At 37.5% G+C, this 21,728-nt stretch overlaps 1 protein-coding gene across 1 annotated transcript in view; it reads right to left on the reverse strand.

Moving 5' to 3' along the window:
- Nucleotides 1–6,890: 6,890 nt before the first annotated feature.
- The window catches only part of LOC140242902 (popeye domain-containing protein 3-like), a 28,125-nt gene continuing 13,287 nt past the window's right edge, over nt 6,891–21,728 (reverse strand). The window contains exons 2-4 of the mRNA XM_072322649.1: nt 11,252–11,360; nt 9,633–9,840; nt 6,891–7,384 (exon numbers count right to left, since the gene is read on the reverse strand). Coding sequence (XP_072178750.1) covers nt 7,008–7,384; nt 9,633–9,840; nt 11,252–11,360 — 694 coding nt within the window. The 3' untranslated portion in view covers nt 6,891–7,007. The remainder of the gene's footprint in view (nt 7,385–9,632; nt 9,841–11,251; nt 11,361–21,728) is intronic.

Genomic DNA, 21,728 nt, shown 5'->3' on the forward strand with positions numbered 1-21,728 from the left:
TTATTAGTTGGATTATGCTGATTACAACATGTGATCGGGAGATAAGTTGCTTATGCCTACAAATATATAATAATATATAATATATATATATATATATATATATATATATATATATATATATATATATATATATATATATACATATTTGAACCGTGTCTGCTTGGTGGAGGCCTAATTTCTAAGGAGTGTTCCTCTAGTTCTTTCTACTCTTTACTCCTGTCATAAATCATCATAATTTCATTTCATTTATTTTCTGTATCCAAATAATATCAACTTATTCCAAAGGAAGACCTTTATTGGACATAAACAAGATGATGCAATGTTCCGATTTCATAGGTTTTTAAGTTCAAAAGAATATGAAAAAATATGCACTATTTCTTTGCTCTGTGTCTCTCTAATTATATACTCTCGTACATGATTACAGATATTATATATTGTGCATGTTTGGTTTGTGAATGCATGAAACTTTTGTGTGTGTTTGTGTGTGTGTGTGTGTGTGTGTGTGTGTGTGTGAATGCGTGTGGGGCATAAAGAAGAATACATTAATTGCCATATCAAAATTTGCTAATGATTCAACGCAATGACACACATTGGGGGGGGGGGGGAGGACAAGATCAAGAGGCAAGACTTTTGTACCCTCTTAGGCATATACGACTTGCCATGTAGCAGTTTCATACCTTCCTCTCCTTTCTTCACCTCCTATAAGATGGTTTCATTCAATCAACCTTGTGCGAACAGCACCACTCTCATTCAAAAGGCTCCTCATGAAGACAGAAAGCTTTAGATTTGCGATGACGATTGCGTTGGCCTTTCTCCTTTCTTCCTGCGTCGTATTTCAAAGTAGTTTTAGATTACGCGAAGACGCAACCTATACTATGTAAAATGGCGCCCCAATAGGATCACTGCATCAAGTAGCTCTCTGCGGCGTGAATATGAGCGGACGCAAAAAGAGCCCGGAACCTTCCGTGCGAACTCCTACGACGCGTGGTTGATTTTCTATAAGCAAATTTGCGCGTGTGCAGAACAGTTTTATTTATTTTTTTCTCTGAACGTCCGCGTCGAGAAAATCTACAGCTCCCTATGGAATATATGAGCGGCTTGGCTGCCCAAAGGACCCAAAAGATCAAAATCGGGCCCATATCGGCCATCTTATCTAACAAGACAAGTGATGAGAGAAATCCCTAAGATTCTATGGTTTATTTACTTGGACGATTAACACCGACATTGTGAAAGATAATTCATTTGTTTTGAGAAGACGCAAAAACCCTCAAAACTATAGAGTAATTCAATTTTGCTCTTGTTAATTTGACAATGTGTTTGAAAGTGCGTGCTGTCTCGATCGCATTTCAGTTAGCATGCTTAGCCTACATTTTGCCTTTGTGTGCCAAAAGACTAAAAATACCGAAACAAATCATTAGAATCTTTGATATCAGTCTGTTAACCTTCATGCACCGAATCAACTGATACATGTATTCACGCTTATGTTTCATTGCTTGAACACCTTCTGCTGTTATTGATAAGAGTGGATCGTGTATAGTGGATAGTTTTTTGTTTTCTCTTTCTTTTGGCTTATACTATCTCTGCAGGTATACTTCCTGTTGTCCGCTCATGTATTGTGTCAAATGAAAAAGGTCACTCTTGTCTGATGTTTTCCTTGTGTGGCCCTGTGCTTAATCACAAACCTTAACATCAAGCTTAATCATAATCGCTATTTCCTTGTTCCAATACTTTTTTTTTTCATTCATAAGGATTTTTTTTTTCAATGCTAAGAGAAATGCAGCATTCTCCAGTCAGCCTACAAAAGTGTATAACGACGAACGTTATCATTTCGTTTCGTTTCATTTATTGAATTTCCAACAAATCATAACTACAGCACAAAATTTGCATACACATAGTTATACGAAATCAATGAGGATAATTACTTCTGACAAGGGAAGATAATATTGTAATGAAATACAAATATAATGTGGCATTCAATGCATGGAAGAAAAGTTGTTGAAAATGTAATGAAAACTCAAATTAAGTGAAACATCTTATGTGAAAACCTTCCCAACCATGCCAACATCAACTTATGATTATGGGCCTTTAATACCCCTAAATATTTACTTCTTTATATCATTCTCGCAAGTCTGGTCTTGTAGGGCCCACAAACAGACGGCGCCGGAACTGATTGGAAGATATTAAGATTGATATTTTCCCTGCCACAAATTTTGCACTTTATATAGCGCGCGCACACACACACACACACACATAAACACACACACATAAACACACACGCATATATATATATATATATATATATGTATATATATATACATATAGGCCTACATAATTCATATGTACATATATTATCTTTATATCATATATATATATATATATATATATATATATATATATATATTTAGTTATATATAATTGTATACTTATAGTATTATACAAACACACACACAACAAGCACAGTCTGTACAACCACACACATACTAGCAATAGGAGCACACAAACACACGGATGGCTATACACACACAAAACAACTCTCGAACAAACCTGCTTTTATTGGTAACAAAATAATCCAGGACGCGTGAAAAAATGAAATGTGATATTGCATGGTGACGGATGAAAAAAAAATGCCTTTATTTGTGCACTCAATCTGAGGTTGATAGAAAAAAAAACCCACTGAAAAACAAATTTTGAATACTATTAAGTGATACCAAACAATCATAAATTCAGCACACGTTATATCTACTGTAATCTTGCTACTAGTAGGTGCTAATCACTTCCTCAACACGGAGGTTAAAAAAAAGAAACCCACAAAAACAACAACAACCAGTCATTATTTTCACTACTACTATAGTCCTGCAGCAGCTCATTGCACGAAATGCCGAGTGCGCAGATTTTCCTCAATACCATAATACCATTTTATGGAAATGAAGAAGACATACATGCGCAACATGGAGTGAGATCTAACGACTTCTTATCATGTGGCCCTAACACTCTACTCTAGATTGTCCTTACAGTGAAATGCCGCTCCTATATACTCAAGTTGACTCTAGCAATTAAGGTGATACCAAGCAAACGAATTGTCAAAGTTTCAGTCGAAATGGAACATGAAGCGAGAAAGTGAAGAAGCTCATATTTCGCCCTTTTAAGAAACAGACAAACAGATTTGACACTTCTCAAAGTGGCACATGCAAATTTTCCCACTGAACTTTAAAAAGAATATATTCGCCACTCCTCATCACTAGACAGTTTAAAAACCTATTCTGGTGACCAATATCACTGTGTCATGATGACATGTGAAACAGTAAACTCCCATGATTTCTTGTTCGGTGTTCGATTCTAATGAAACTTGTTACATTCTGTTTGCCTTATCTCATCAGTTTAAAGACAGAGGTATGACATTTCAGTAGTAAGTCATGTATAATTTATGGTTGAAAATAAAGTTATGTAAAAAAATCATAAAGAAATGAGTTTCACGTTATCAAATTGTTCGATATCACAATGCATAAGTGATGCTGGAGGATGGATAAAATGATCTAAAACGTATCTAAAAATCATTCCGCTGTCCTCTATATAACTGCTACGCACAAAGGCAAGGTTAATGAAGAGTTTGAATGCATAAACAGATATATCCATGTCTATCAATACAAGATATTCGAGATTGAATCTGCTGGAAAAAAACAAACAAACAAACAAACAAACAAAATGTGATAACACTAATGGTATCTTCAAAACTATTTATAGTTATTTAACGAGTGCAGCATCATAAAAAAATACAATCTCTATTTGAGACGGCGTTTATCTGTTTTGCAAGCAAACTCTTCAACACCTTTTCATCCCTACATTATGAACTGACCGTTATGTCCAGGCACTTCGTGGCATATGGCTTTACTTTACATATACATGAACTTCACAACATATCAGCTCAGTTCAAGGATGTCTTTTACTTCACCGCTATCAATTCCAGTTTATATTGAGATAAAAGATATCATAATCAGCAAACACTAACATTTTGTCTTTCTTCTTTACAACTGATTTTGATTTTGCGTTTAATATTTATTTTGGCACTTGCTTTCACTTCACTTGCCTTGAATTCGACAACGCTTGATTTTTATATCATACATATTATTTGACAAAACATTATTGATCATAAATAAAGTGTCATGAATACACAAGTCACCGTGGAAACAATATAATAATTTACAAGAATGATAATTTATCAACACGAGAAGATGTCGCCTGAATTTGTTTGTTTGCTTTTTTTTTTATTTACTAATCTAATTTCTGTTAAACAATTCTATGTGCGCTGGCGTGGAAGATACACGTATCAATGAATTTTGCTGGCATTTGGAAAACAAAGGCGACGCCCTGACAACTTGCAACACGAGGAATACATACAATTGAATAATCGAATACATTTGAAGTGCAAAATTCTCATTATTATGCATATACTGTTCACTTCACTGCAGCACCAAAATGTTTGAAATACAAATTATTGGCAAATCCTTCAAAATACTGAATTTTCCATCTCAATATTGCAAAACAGCTCTGTTAGTAATGTCATATCCCATTCGGATTTCACACGCCGCAGCGAAATAAACCCTACTTACTTGTGCTTGTAAAGTGACCATTTGTGTTTCTTAAATCTGCAGCACCAGAATGAAAAAAAACAACAACAACAAACAAATAGCAGCACAACGAGATAAGACTGTATAATACTGCCGTCACTTTATGCTTCGCTGCTATGTGCTTCCTTCTAAGATAACATCCTCCGATATAAAGAACTTAATCCCGGATAGTCACCCTGTTTCACAATCCAACGGATCTACCATACACTCAGCACCATGAAATCAGCAGAAGATCAAAATGGACTGAATTGCCAATGTTAATTATACTGCTGGGATAAAGTCGTCCGTCGAAAACCGAACCGTATAATTATACAGCAAACGCATTGGTCAATGGTACCTGATGTATCGAAGATATCCGGGTCACAGCTAAATCTGAATGACGTAATAGAGAGAACTCTGAGAACGTCCACTGGTACTATGTGCCACAGCACGATACTATTGCTTTTCTTTCCCAATTTCTTGCAGATCCCCACATTGCACAGAGCTAACAAAATTAGGGAATTTCCCAGAGAGAATCATTTTCATATCTTTCAGATGTCGGCATTAACATCTAAAGATCCAGTGGTGAATATCTGGATGCCCTTACATCTCACGGGGAGGATTACCTTTTAATCAGGTTATGGCAACAACCTCAAAACTCGATGTTTTTATTGTATTCTTTTAATTTGTTTGTGTTTCATGAATCACATACAGATTGGAGAATAGACACAGCTCATCGAAGCTTGTGAAGCTCATGTGTCGATTGCTAACCAGCATTTCATATCATGTCATAATCGGTGTGTGACATAAACCTGGCGAGTGAAAATCTGTTTGTCACGACTATATTTATAGAAGGTGTCCTAACAGTTTACTCGACCGTGGCTCCACCTCATCTTTGGCATAGACCCCGCCTGATTCCCGACGTTTTCTTAAGACACCCGTATGGAGGACTAAAGGAAGATTACGCAAAATTTAGAGGTTCACTCTATCGTATCCATCCTCGATATCGTCCAGTGGGTCTACGACAAAACCAAAGAAAGGCATTTTGGTAATAAAACTGGCAAGCTTGATGCAATAACCGTAAATGGAAATTGTGAAGAAGGATATTATTCGGTCTTTTAGCTAAAAGTAAAAAGGAAAGGCCGCTGTGGCATGAATAATTATGCTCTTTGTTTCGTCTTTTGTCTTACAGCATGTCCTTTCTTCCTCTATCTTTCTTTTTCTCATCTCTTTTTCTCTGTACACTTAGGATGGATATGTGAGTGTATGTGTGTGTGTGTCTGCCTGCATGCCAACAAGTTAAGCTAAGATATGTTTTTGTGTTCGATAACAGATGATTTAAATACACGTATGTGTTATTTCAATTTGGACTAATCTTCTGTATACATGTATTGGTCCATGTCACAACAAGACAGTGTTGGTTGATTGTATGTATTTTATCTTTTTTGGTTTGAGGGTTCCAGCCACAAGCACTCAATTGCTTCTTAGGAGTCCTGGCGGCATGTATTTTCTTCTTTGTAATGACCTGTAAGTTGTATATTGTTTTATATTTTGCCAAATGAATGAATGAATGAATGAATGAATGAATGAATGAATGAATGAATGAATGAATGAATGAATGAATGAATGAATGAATGTCACTTTCAGAGACGATTATCAGAATACTGTTGATCGCTTCCAAGTGAGGGTTTTCCCTAAGCAAAGACCACAGATCAACTTTACTAATGACTAATGGGAAGCTTATACTTGTACAATAATATATGTTTTGTGGGTTTTATGTTGGAAGGTAGAGAAATGATTTAAAAAAAAAATACAGGACCAGCAGCCTAAGTCCCCTCCCACGATCAGCCGATGAGAAGAAACTGCCCTCCCATTGTCGTCAGTGGATTTGAACCGGGGACTGCAACTATGGGAGTTTATGGTTTCATTCATTGATATGTAATTACTGCTTATATCTGACAGCATCACTGTTTTGTTATCCCCCCCCCCCCTCCCCATTAGAAAAGCTAAAAAGAAATACAGGCTGTCAAAGCAAGACGCATTCACTCCTTAACACAATACCAGGTGTGAACCTTCGTCTCGCCAATGGGTTAAATGACGTTTGCTTTGCACATTTGAGGAAGAGCCATCTGCTCGTTAGAGCTGTAGAGAAAAAAAAAAAAACTCATTCAATAATCAAGTTTCTGCCATTCTTTTAAGCCAGATCTACCAGTAGTAGATGTAGCTCTAGTAGTGTCCTTAGAATAAGAAACGGGTAATGCAAACATGAAGGCAGTGCTTGCTGCTTCCATAGAGTTTTATCCCGCAAATGTTTTTGCTCCTCGTGTAAAATGATGCCGATACAAACATTCACAGAGTGCGGTCGTGTGGTGTGCCAAGATTGAAGATCTTGAACGTGGGACATTAAAAGAATGGCCACCACGATCCATCACCACCCGACTGGGAATCCGGCGAACTTCCGACGCGCGATCTACGCGAGCCGACGTCAGCCGCGCCCCGACCCGACGCGATGCTGGCGCGAATGTCTACGATGGAGCGCGCCGACTTGACGCTGACGTCGGAGCTGGTGCCGTCGTGACTGGCGGGAATGCTGAGGCGACCCTGGAGGGGCCCGCCACCGCCACCGATCCCCATGCCGGGTCCACCCAGTGTCTGCTGCTGGCCGTGGGTGCTGGAATCATCGTCCTCCGATATGACACGCTCCCATTTGTGGCTAAGAAGACCCTGGGAGTCGGCGTCGGCCGCATCCAGAGAAGTATCCACGCCAGACGAGTTACCCACTACAGGTGACAGGGAGTGGCAATGTGATGGGAGGATGCAAAGAGAGCGGGATGTGGAGTTGAGTGAATATCGGTTGGGAAAAGGCGAGGGAAAGAGGAAAACGGCAGGAGATCAAGGGAGAGAAGAAGAAGAAATGGAGGGGGTGGGGTGGGGATGGGAGGAAGGATGCATTTGGCGCAGACAGATGTGGATATTGGAGATGTAATAGAACAGACGGACAGACAGATTCGAAGAGAAATGACGGAAGATGGTGAGATAGAGAAAAATAGTTGCACACAAACACACACATACACACGTTGGGCAGACGTGGAAGGGGAACGTTAAGCGAATAAAACATTGAAGGTTGTTTTGAAACATCGAAAAAGGTCGATGTTTCCGAAAAGAGGACCGGGGTAGATGGTTTGTCGAGGATGTGGACATAACGATGTGGGAGATTGTAGAATTTAGAGGAGAGATACGGAAATATATATAGGCAGGTAGAGAAATGAATATAGATTGAAAGACAGAAACGATGGCAAATATGGAAATAGAGAGAAACAGAGATTCGTGAAGAGAAAAAGACAGGGAAATAAGAAAGCAGAAAACAACGTTAATACCTTTATAGTCACTGAATAGTTATCATCAGATTTAGCGTCACTGTTTTTCAAGTTTGTAGAACTATTTAAACTTTCTTGTTGCAGAAACACTTTTAAAAGTTTGTCACTACTTTGAATGATATGTTTCCCCCTCCCCGCATTGCATTTATAATTGGTTTCTACTGACTCAGAAAATAACAAGAGTGGAACGAGATGATGGTGATATGAAAGCAATCGATAGTTGGATACCACATCGATATTTTAATAGTAATTGGACAACAAGAAATTCTTATCAGATCAGCGTTATAGCACAATAAATACCAGAAGCACCGTTACACCGGCTCTCATGTAAGTGTATGTGGATTTGAGACGAGGGGCTATTGTATAATTTCTTCATTATTCTTTTTTTAGCAACAAATATATCACACAAGAAAGTTAAATACCAATGGATGAAGACAGAAAATGTTGTCGGTGCACTCTCAGATGCTTTAAAATCCATTGTACAAGCGATTTGTGAATGATGGAATATGCGGCATTAAACCTAGAGAGGAGAAAAGAAAAAGAAATTGCGCGGGGACGCTAAACACGCGCCAGCATCAGCATGATCAGTAATACAAGTACAGGCGCGCTGTTAAAGACGTGAGATCAAAGGGCTTACAGGTGGAAGTACACCCAAAGAGAAAAAGAGATCAAAGCATGGAGTTGTGTAGACAGAATTCATGTAGAAACAGAGCCAATGAGATACAGAAGATATAGATGACCATAACAGATAAAAAAAAAAAGAACTGACGGAGAGTAGAGAAATAGACAGGTTTAGAAGGTAGACAGATAAGTGAGTAGATAGATATTTTGATATTCAGGTAGATAGATGGTAGATACATAGATAGATATATAGATAGAAAGATATAGATAGACAGACAGAAAGATAGATAGATATATAGATAGATAGATAGATAGATAGATAGATAGATAGCTAGATAGATAGATAGACAGCCAGATAGATAAGAGTAGGGTCTAGATCGAAGGTCAGATATAGATAAACATAGATAGATAGATAGATAGATAGATAGATAGATAGATAGATAGATAGATAGATAGATAGATAGATAGATAGTAGATGGACAATTAGAATAAGATTGAGAGGGGTAGAATGAGAAAGGGGTCATATTTGTTGTATAATAAAATATACTTTTGCAGATCAAAGGAATAAAATGAATACCAGAATCTAGGGCAGGGGAAATACGCATCAGGGAATGGAAGAAAAGGGAACAAACACACGTGTGGCAAGACGCTTGGGAGGAGGAGGAGGAGGAGGAGGAGGAGGGGGAAGAGGAGGAGGGAGAGCAAAACCCATGAGAGGGGTAGAGACTGTGAAGAATTGCAGAAAGGAAGAGATAGATAAGACGATGAGAGAGAAAGAGTGAAAAGAAACATATACATTTTATCGAGAGGGAGTGAGGGAGGTATTGAAAGATAATTTTTATATAAGAGAGGGAGAGAAGAAGAGGTCGAAAGGAGTAGAGGTGATATGAGGAGGACGAAAGAACAAGTTTGAGAGGGAGAGATTTGATACAGCTGAGAGAAAGATAGAGAGAGGGTGATAGAGGCTTGGAAAAGAGTGAAACCTGTCTATCTCGAGCCACTCTTCATTCGTCATGGAGATCATCCCCACCTTCGTTTTCGCTGGTCGGGTTTTTGTCTGCTCGTGATGCCGTCGGCTGCTCCATGGGGTCGTCGATGCCGTACAATTTCTTCGTGATGTCCTTGCCGATGGTCGTCTCGAAGACCGAACGGAGGAACGGCTCGCGACGGAGGAAGTTGTCGAGCTTACGACGTCGCCATTGGATATAGCGGCAGTCGGTGTCAGCCGTGATCGTCACCTATACGTCGGAGGACAAGAACAATGATGAGTGGGGGGAAGGAGGCAGAGCATACGTCTTCTACGGGCTATCATAGTAACCCTTAGGCCCGAATTCACGAAGGTGGTACAAATAAAAAACCATGGAGCGCCAAGTGTCGCACGGAATATTTCGTTACGAAATTGGTCATTTCGTCGACAAAATGACAGTTTCGTTAACGAAATTATCATTTCGGGGAAATAATTATTTCCTCGACGAAGTGACTGATTTCGTAACGAATTATTCCATGCGACACTTGGCGCTCCATGTTTTTTGTCCATTGTTTAAACCATTGTTTCATTTGTACCACCTTCGTGAATTCGGGCCTTAAAGTGAATAGATGGTCTGTTTACGGTGTTGTTGTTGTCTTGTATACCCTAGCACTAATCCAGTTTGTGTAGAATGATTGGATGTTGGATGTATGTCACTATGATACTCTAATCAACGCATAGTTCAGAAAATCATTATGCACATGTTATGTAACAATTACAAAGAGAATTGAGGTTGATGTATACATCGACCTTTACGATTTTATCAAATTTCATTGGCAATTCTTCACTTTTTTTTCTTAACCCGTTCCATACTGAATTCTAAAATCCCCATAGAATTAATACACAGGCCGCCGGGTTCCCGTATAGAACAGGTTAACTCACCGCTGGCTAGTTCTCCCCTTGTCAAACAGTATTATGCACACATACACACACGTGCGGTGTCTGCAACTTCATCCTTACTCATTATAATTCTGATTATGATTCATGGGGAAACATAATAATCTTGTCAACACGCAACGGCACTATTGGGAAAACATGTGTTTGAATACCTATTTTTTATTGATTGATTATTTGATTGATTGATTATTGATTGATTGATTTGCTTTTCTTTTTTTTTCGGGATGTTAAAATGGACTGCAGAGATGTTTCTGGAAGATGTGGAGATGTCTCCTACTGGCCAACCCTCGAGATCTATAGATAGTGCACGCAACTGTTGTCAAATTACAATCTGATAATACTGCAGGCAAAATGCGATCCAGTCAGACTTTATGTTACAGTAACAGTTCCGTCTTTCGTGTCTTTGGAGGTTGCAAAGTGTTTTATTCTCGTATGTGATATTCGGTGGAATTTATACCTCCGTATAGTTACGTGTTTGCTTATAGTACTTTCAAGATAACAGGTTGCATTTCATGAAGCGTTTTGTCTGACAAACTTGTCGAATTTGCCCTCAGCCAATTAGACGCAAGGATTTCAATAGCTTATAACAGTTTGTACGAAAAAAAAAATCTGACAAAATGCTTCGTGAAATGCCCCCTGGTCTTCTTTATGAATATCGAAAAAGAAACACACTGAATGCGAGTACACACACTGACGTCACAATGGACGACCTAAGACCCGCCCACCTGGAACTTGCTTTTCTGTCCGCTATGGCTTGCTTCCCACTCGGGCGAGTCTAGGAACTGGGTTGGGTGCACGTAGTGTAGGAACTGACCTCCGGCCGAGACTACCATCCTGGGAACGAGTTCGAATAAATCAGTGAAACCGGTGAGATATGCATAAAGTCAATAATGTGGATAGACTCCATATACGTAGAATGGCTTTAGATAGACTGCATAGTTTAGGATTGAGGTTTTAACTTTTTGTGAGACAATTAGAAACCACTTACGTGACTTATATGAAATATAAAAAAGCATATACATTCTATGAGGAATTGAAAGTTTGTTTGATAGAATTCGGTTTTGAAATGGCTGAGATATCCAAAAACAAAGCAAAACAAAGTGGTCCTGATAAAAAGTGAGTCCCATCTTTCATTAGGACCTCGAGCTCTTTCTTTTCTTTTTTTTTTTTTTTTTTTTGATATCTCGGTCATTTCAAAACCAACTTTCATCAAAATGATCTTTGAATTCCTTTTAGAATTGTATGTTCTTTAATGTTTTCTATAGGTCTCAGTGGCTTCAAATTTTTTCACAAATAGTTGAAATCTGAATCCCCCATCTCAACCAAAACTTTGCCACCCCTTTAGCGAATAGAGTCAAATCAAAGAAACATAAAGTGAAAACTGCACTGAAACGGACATCAAAATAATGTAGATATAATGGAATTTTAAGGTTCACTCTTTACGAATTTGTATTATCTGTTGTAATCACACATTCAAATTAAACAAGGTGATGATGACAAAAAAAAAAAAAAATCACTTTTCATTTCTGTATCATTTTAATTTGTTTATACATTCATTTGTTACCTTTTTTTTTTTTTGGGGGGGGGGGGTTCCTATAGCTAGAAAGACCGTGATCATGATACTACGACCACGCGCAGATACCTTTGGATATGACCTCGCTTTGACACTCTAAAACTAGAGTTGTGCGTGTACGTAAAAAACAAATGAAGCAAAATTACTTAAAGGAAGACTGGCAGCAGAGGAAACAATTGCAAATTTAATCTAATTTAATTTAATTCATTTGTTTCCATATCCAAATAATTTTCAAACTAATTGTAAAGTAACATAATCGATTTGTACAAACAAGTGAAAAGGTGAAATGTCATGAAATAAGTGACATAAAAAGGCTAAAGGCGTGGCATGTAACACAACGAGATATTCGACCTGACCCCCACCCCCTCTTCCAACCCAAATAGATAAATAGATAAACAAATAAATGAGTAAATAAATAAATGAATAAATAATTAAATGAATAATGAATAAATAATTAATAAATAGATAAATTAATTAATTGATTAATTAATAATGAATAAATAAATAAATAAATTAAAGTGAATACACACGTTAAAAGGGAACAAATTCGCAGTGTTTCTTTAGTTTTGACACAACATGAAGAATACGAGTTTTTCGCCTGGCGAATAGAGAGTGCGCCATCTAGAGGGTGTTGCAAGCTTCTTCTATTTTTTTTCATTTTTCATTTCTCTCATCCTCCTCTACTTCGTTTTCTTCGTCTTCCACTATCTTGCTATCTTTTTTCTCTTTTCTCTTCTCGTTCATCATTATGTTTGTGAAAATTTATTGTGCACCCTAGCCGGATATTATCTATCATTTTACTTTGCTACATCTGATGTATTTTTTTCATTGAAAAATATGAAAATGAATTGAAGTTGAAATTGAAAATATGAAGTTAGATTGATCTAGCAAGCCACAATCTAACTTGATTTAGGTAGATTGCACATGATTTTAACATTAATAGTACATTCAATATGATTGATCTTCATGTATAGCAGCAACACTTAATTCTTCAGCGAGACTGTCATAGTGTATGCTGTGAAATTTGGATTGATTATTACATCTTCATTTTATTCTTTTTCGCTTATTATTATATTTGTTTTTCTCTTTCTCGGTGTATTCCCCTCAAAGCAATGCGGTTTTGTTACATCCTCTGTGTCTCTGGTATCTGGTGTATACAAGGTCATACATATTATAGCTCTGATTTTAATTGTGTGTATCTGAATATATTTTTATGTATTATTGTTTTTTTTTTTTTTTGTTCAGGGCCCCTTGGTAAAGCAGGGTTTTTGTTTTTCTTTGATGTTGTTGTTTTTTTATACTAAAAGGGCTACAATGCTGAAATAGAACGGAAATAAATAAGACGGAAATAGTGGTTATGGGGATGTTGAGAGGGGTCCCCTCTCCTCCCCAACCCCGGTTGTGATTTAGCGATGCATTCCCTTTAACAGGTTTAATAATAGATATTGAGGTGATGTCAGTAGCTGTGGTGGTGGCGGTGTTGGTGGTGTCAGTGGTAATGGTGGTGTTTTAAATTGTGGCGGTTTTGGGGTTTAGGAAGAGTCTGGAGGGAGTGAGTAAATGCTATAATTACTGCTTTGATATTTGACAGTCAAGTTATATCTTTCATTGTCATATGCAGTTAAGCATAACAATGTCACTTAGCAATTCATGATGTTGAATCATGTTATGAAATTGCATACACACGAGATTTAATCCGAATAATTTTTGGAAAGTAGGCAGAGATAGAAGGTCAATAGGCCTATAAGATCGCCATTCTATAACCTACTGTAGAATAGAAAATTATCTGTTAAAAGATTTGAGATTGGCATTATGTTTTCATACCTCTATCATTAACTGTGGTTCAGAATACAAGATTGACGTAGTAATCTTGTAAGAGAACTTATTTCATACAGGGCCTTTGAAATCTCTAGTTCTTTCATTTCCATGTTACTGCTTGATATAGCAAATACGTTAACTCTAATTTTGTTTGTTTGAGTTATGTCATTGATTTCATTTTGATCATTTTTTTTTGGTAACCACTAATCCTTTATTGGAATGAATAAACGAAACGAAGAAACGAAGGAATCAATTTTAATACCGGACTAAAAAGGAGATGCACTGTTTTCATTACTGTAATGATTTTCCTCTTGCTTATGATTGATTGATATATCGATAGATTCATTTCTTTCATAATTCATTCAATCATTCGTTATTCTCTTTGGTGTACATTACATGTCATCTATTGCCAGCCAAGGTGACTGAATATATTTACGCGGTTGATTCAAGATCGCTCCATTCATAATAACTGGGACCAGCAATAAAGCCTCGAGTAAAAGACGCCCTGTTGATTTTTAGTGTAAACTAGATGATAGTGCAGAATAATATACAATGTATTCACGTTATTAAGTTTAGGGGTAAATAGTCGATGAATTTTGTTGAAAGGAGGAACACGAGATGCGCAATCAGCCGACTGATCTGCTGAGAAGGTAGGCGCGAGATGAAGGGAAAAAAGACATCAAGCAACGACCAAAAAAAAAAAAAAAGCTGACAATAACGAACAAAATAGAAGAATATGCCGTATAAGGACGATGGCGTTCTAACGTCGGAGACAAAACAACAGAATGACAAGTAACCAGGAACGCCTTTCTGCTCTCTGGGCACGCATGATACCGTACATGCAGAGTAATAGAGGAAGCGGGGCTGTAAAAAAAAGAGAACTGTTGAATAGGAGAGAAAAGGAACAAAAAAGGCGAAAAATGAATATGGCAAGGCAAGGCAGAAAGGTTTTTTGATGTTGTTGTTTAACGTGCATCATGAAAGGAGAAGTCACAAGAGAAAAGTCGTAATGGAGGGAGAGGAATAGGAGAAGAGAGCTCAGAGAATGAAGGAAAGAAAGAAAGGCAGACAGGCAGAGTGGCTATACAATTGTAAGTGTGTGTGTGTGTGTGTGTGTGTGCGTGTGTGTGTGTGTGTGTGTGTGTGTTTGTGTACAAGCGATTTATGTAAGAGGTTACTGGTCAGCAGAGCATCATAGTTGCATAAGGACTGACCCATGAAAGGAAGACTGACCAAGAGACAGAGACGGTCAGTTCTTTGGTTATCTCGCCTGATTTGACATATTAATGTGTGGCAAAACGACATCTATTAATTCGAGAAACACTCAATCATTACCGTAATGATTATTATGACTGTTTATTAAAATTATAAAGTCATAATCATTGCTTTATCATTATCGTTATCATTTTTGTTTTCATTATCATTACTATCATCATCATATTTGGCATAATTAAAACAAGTATAGATCCCGGCATCCATAGAATCACAAGCGGTTATGAGCACTAAAAAATTGACCGAAGCTGACAAAAAAAAAAAAAAAGAAAGAAAGAAAGAAAAAAGGAGGAGGTAGACGGTAGAGAGACAGAGAAAAGGAAAGAAGGAATAAAATAAGAGTAATGAAAATAATGTCATCTTAAAAAGATATGAAAACACTGTGATTGTCACTGAACAATGTTTTCATAGCAGGTACCTGTACGCGATAGGAGATAGGAGTAAAATTACGTAATGCAGTATACTCCTGCCCTGTAATGAAGTCTTGATAGAAAAAAAAAAAATACTGGAGGGTCGAAAAAAGGAGAAAACGGTGGCCATGGCAACTGGTGATTATTATGCGTAAATAGGAGTCCCTGGACGTCTGCGAGCTTGGAGAAGTGACGCGGGAAAAAAGTAATATAATTTCACAGTCCAGTATGAACATGAACGTGCATGTACGTTGACTTGTGTTGAGGTGTTACAGCGTTGCATCATGCCCGTTTTGTGTGGATGAATACGGCGGGGCTTGGCAATAACATTTCTTTTCGATGCTTTTAATCCGTTTGATCTTTCTAGCCGGGTGTTATTCATATGCAGTTAGACACGATTTCTTCCATCATGTTTTGCTCTGAATACCTTTGATCCTGAATATCACCGCTTTAGAGCTTATGTTCATCTCGGAAAAGCCTTTTTTTATTTTCTTTCTGGTAAACGTCGCCTTCACTATCTTTTGCCTTCCTTGACTCTATCACATTTTGATTTTTAAGTACCGCGTGTGCAAATGTTTTATCTTTCTTGATTGAAAATAACACATGCCATGACTTGTATGGCTCTCTCGTCAAATAAAAGTGTAGTTAATGCTCGATAATATACAACAAACTCTGACGTGACAAAGAATGTCAGAAGTGAGCATTATTTACCCGTAAATCGCAGAGACATTATTGAATGTGGTCATCCAATCTATAGTTTTGAGAGAGCTAGTTTTACGGTTTATATCATACAAGCAGTTTATATAGCGTATAAGAGATCAGATAAGTTAGTGTAGTACGTATTGAAATTCAACACTTCAGCACTGCCCTGGGGAAATAACCATGGTTTGATATCCTACGGATTTCCTCTCAGAAAAACCTTCCGCTTTCGGAAATAATCAAGAGCAGAGGCAAATCACCCGCTTCCTTTATTGTTTGGACCTTGTCTGGCTCTGAGAGCCGACACAGATACGAATAGAAGCCAAAATCGGATTGAATTTGATGGATACTTTTCGGGCACAATTGAGAGATTAATTTATCTAGGTTCGCTTACTTTTATGAATGGTTCTTATGCAAGAAAAAAAAATCTCTTTATCTACCCATATTATCCGACTTAAGATACGTAAAACTTACACTTACAAAGTATAAGAGAACTTATCCGGTCTTGAAAATTTAAAAACACACAGTTATCTCCAAACATGCCATCACTTTCGGAAACTTTGTTTATTAACTCGAAGGGATGTTGCGTTTAACTACTCCTTCCTATAAACGCCTTTGGTTAGACGATACCTATGATGGAATGATCCACTGCTATGACATGTTTACCATTGTAAAGATATCGTATCAAATTATACTTAGTCTACCTGTGCTATGGTATTGACAGCTAGGAATCACTCGAAAATGAGGCCTTGCAAATATTTGTGTAACATAATACGATAGTATGTATGTCTACCACAGCATGCCTCTACCCTACGTTTGTGGGAAGTCTAAGTCGACGGCCGGTCGTCTGAAAAATCCGCCATACGCAAAATGCGATCGGAGGTCGGCCGCGCGCCCGCCCGGTAATGGTAATGCTATTTGCACTCCCCCGCTGGGCCCTTGGGCAGTGCGACTTCAACGGCTCTATGTGTATTTGAACTGGATTGATGTTTGGGAGATGCCCTATATACTTCATCGAACATACCAATGTGGCCAGGCATTCATGAGTACACGAGGCAAGCATCGGAGGGAAGGTTGAAATTGAGTTTGCGCAAGGGTGGAGGGGAATAATTTTTGAAGTCTCGTAAGGTTGGTCTATCACTTTGTCAGGAGTTTGGACCTTAAAGCCCAATGGATGAAAGAGACTTAGTACGTGTCCTATTTCCAGTTAATGCTCGGCTCTTCTTCTTCTCTTCTTGACATATGAAATCTCTTCGTTTGCCCTCACCAGCACACGTCGTCAGAACCTTTGGGGACATTGCTGATAAATAGGAGAGTGGCAAACTCACTTTATTTTGCTTTTTCTGCCTTCCTCTCTTTCTTCCATTTTGATATTTTACCGAACTTTTGATGCTTCCATTCGTGACGTTTCGACCATTTCCTTAATACCACCCAGGTACCGTTTCCTTTCAAAGATTCCCATAACACAAGGAAGACATTTCGATGTCTGCTCGTAAAACTTTGAACATTGTTGCGTGTATTGTATAATGAACGTCAATTATGTATGGCTTAGTGTTATCATGTAAATTTCTAATGCATTAATGGTATACAATGTACAGATGAGGGGGCATTAGTTGAGATACAGCGCAGTCGTTGATATAATATATTATCAACAACGGTGTAACATGCACGTGGCGCAGCCGAGTGCATGTTACACAACTTTGTGAATACCCGAAAGTGTGCTGCATCTCTACTAAACGTCCCGAACTTAAACCTGTGCACTATTCGCTTTCTTAAATGGCTCTTTGAACTGCATTCATTTACCTTATTTTATGGGTAAATACCAGGCATAGAAGACTTGCTTTTCAAAGCCAAGATGTCAGAAGAAATGCCCTAAACAGCTAGTACTGACATGAGCTAATTGTTTAGGGTAAATAGGTGCGCATTGCTAAAGTCTGCAATTGTGATGTTATACCCGATCAATGGTATAAAAATAAAACAAAACAAAAACACAAACAAACAAACAAACTTGTGCCCCGCTGGATATATTAGGCAAAATTGAAAACTGATAATGTGATAGCTCTCAGCCAATCATCTATTTTGATTCGGATCCATATAACCGTTTTATATTATTTATGCACCATGATATATTACCATAGTATTCGCAAAAGAAATTGAATATATACATTTTCCATAAAAATGAATTATTTTGAATCTTTAATGAGGTTGAAAGCATACATGGTATATCATTATTTGTATAAAAAACAACAACAATTGAGCAAACAGAGTGACAGACATAAAACAAAGAAACACACCAACGCAAACAATTAGGCTCAATGTTTGTGCTACATAACTCTGTTTAATCTCAAAATTGAATGTCGCAATGATTCAACGTTGGAATCATTCTACACACAGTGGAACAAGAATGCCAAATCAATTTGCTCCGCTTCATTAGGGTTAAAAAGAAAAGAGTAAAGAGTAAAAAAAAATAACAATATAAAGAGAATCTGAACAATGTGTTTCGTTAATAGGCAGTACATTTGCATTACGGTGGCCTATCTTTTTTTAATTTAAAAAGAATATCGTCACTAACGCCTATTGACTTCACATTTCTTTCGAATAAATATCAGCTGAGAAGAACTTTTCTTTTCTCGATTGTGGATTCGATGTGAATTTTATACATTACCTTAATGTACATGGAAAACGGAGATAAACAACTTTAAGACACACGTACCTTATCAAGCAGTATGTAAACTTATTTTTTATACTTCCATTGTACTTAGAGTTCAAATGGAATCTCTCTTTTGTCGTCATCAACAAACTTCGTCAAAATCTTTGGGGACTTTGCTGATAAATAGAAGAGTGGCAAACTCATTTTATTCTGCTTTTTCTGTCTTCCTCTCTTTCTTCCATCTTGATATTTTACCGAACTTGTGATGCTTCAATTCGTGACGTTTCGACCATTTCCTTAATACCAGGGTTCCGTTTCCTTTCAAAGATTCCCATAACACAAGGAAGACATTTCGATGTCTGCTCGTAAAACTGTGAACATTTATTACGTGTATTGTACAAATGTTGTATAATGAAAGTCAGTCATGTATAGCTTAATGTTATCACATTAAATTCTAATGTAGTAATGGTATACAATCAATGTACAGGTGAGGGGCGTTAGTTGAGATACAGCGCACTCGAGGGTATGATATATTTATCATTAACAACGGTGTAACATGCACATGGCGCAGCCGTGTGCATGTTGCGCAACATCGTGAATACCCGGAAGTGTGCTGCATCTCTACTAAACGTCCGGAACTTAAACCTGTGCACTATTTGGTTTCTTAAATGGCTCTATGAACTAAACTTTCATTGACCTTATTTTATGGGTAAATGTCAGGCAGCTACATGTAGAACTTTCTTTTCAAAGCCAAGATGTCCGAAGCAATGCCCCAAACAACTGGTACTGGACATGAACTGGTTTAGGGTAATGCGCGTTGCTAAAGTATGCAATTGTGATGTTGTACCCGTTCAGTGGTAAAAATCTATGCCCGCCGGGCACGTTTGGCAAAATTAAAGACTGGTAATGTGATACAGCTCTCGGCCAATCATTTATTTTGATTCTGGTCCATATAGCCGTTTTATAAAATTCATGCGCCATGATATTCTGTATTACCATAGTATTCACAAAAGAAATTATATACTTTTTTTTTACGTGACAATGAATTATTTTGAATCTTTAATGAGCTTGAAAGCATACACGTTATAACATTACTTGTATACAAAAACAACAACAACTGAGCAACCAGAGTGACTGACATAAAACAAAGAAACACACCAACGCAAACAATTGGGCTCAACGTTTGTGCTATATACGTAACTCTGTTAAATCTCAAAATTGAATGTCGCATTGATTCAACGTTTGAATCATTCTACACACAGTGGAACAAGAATGCCAAATCAGTTTGTTCCGCTTCATTAGGATTAAAAAGAAAAGAGTAAAGAGTAAAAAAAAAATAACAATATAAAGAGAATCTAATCAATGTGTTTCATTAATAGGCAGTACATTTGACATTACGATGGCCTATCTTTTTTATTTTAAAGAGAATATCGTCACTAACGCCTATTGACTTCACATTTCTTTCGAATAAATATCAGTTGAGAAGAACTTTTCTTTTCTCGATTGTGGACTCGATGTGATTTTTTTTTTACCTTATTACCTTATAAAACGGAGATAAACAACTTTAAGACACATACTTTATCAAGCAGTCTGTAAGCTTATCTTTATGCTTCCAGTGTACTTTGAGTTCAAATGGAAAAAAAAGGAAAGCTTACCCGAAATCCAAAATTAACTGAGGCGACTACAAAAATGTTTAACATAATTATGCAGGGCTACCTTCTATTTGGACACATCTGACGGTGACATGGTGATGTGACCACTCTACGTCACAATGCTTTTTATACAGAAGCAATAATGTTTACCGGCGATACATTACGTCGAGGCATATCTTTAACCACAACACCCTAATCAAATATAACAATAAATCTGCGAGGAACGGCAGATGGTTGTGCAATACAGTAAAGTATATAAATATTCAACTATTTCATCGATGCTGCGTAGCCCATAGCATCATGATCATTCTCCTTTGATCCTATACCATCTTTTAAACACGTTTACTGCTCAATTCTCTTTCCCGCGCTTTTGCACTGTCTGTAAAGGTGGGAAAAGCAAACTTTTATCAGATTTGACCCCGTAACCGTTGGTATGGAGTTGGTTGCGTACAGATACAGACGAGCTTGCCGATTAAAAGAAAAAAATAATAAACCAAAGGAAACAAAACAAATCGTATCAGGCCATGAATAAAAGCGTAAAAGGAACTCTTCTTCCATCTTGACCTCAGTTTATCCGTAATTATGTCGGGGATCACATAAGTCGTGGATGTAAACCTCTATTTTAGTATCCGCAGCGGCTCACACCGGCGCAATTGATCATGACGTGTCCCAAAACAAAACATATCACATCAAACGATTGAAAGTACCAAAGGGACTCTCCTTCCTTGTTGATCTCTGTGTATCCGTAGGCCCTAAATATGTCCGCGACATGGATCATAATTATAACTTAATACGTGGATGTCAACCTCTATTTTAGTACCCCAAGTCGGTCACATCGACGATCATTGGCATGATATGACATGCACTGACCTTTATTTCACTAAATGTTGTATGTCTAGTGCGTAAAAAACAAATAAACAAAACAAAACAAACACCAAAAACGAAAATAACAATTTGTGCCTTAGTCGATTCCGGACCATGAATGAAGCAGGAAGTTCGCACCAAAGAAAACATGGTGGACGTTTTGCTGAGTGTTTGTACCAACCTTTTCTCTCTCTCCCTCTCTCTCTCTCTATCTCTCTCTCTCTTTGCTTTCCTCTCTATGCCGTGCAGTATTGTTCCTTTTTC

Source organism: Diadema setosum, chromosome 19 (assembly GCF_964275005.1).
Source record: "Diadema setosum chromosome 19, eeDiaSeto1, whole genome shotgun sequence".
Classification (NCBI taxonomy): domain Eukaryota; kingdom Metazoa; phylum Echinodermata; class Echinoidea; order Diadematoida; family Diadematidae; genus Diadema; species Diadema setosum.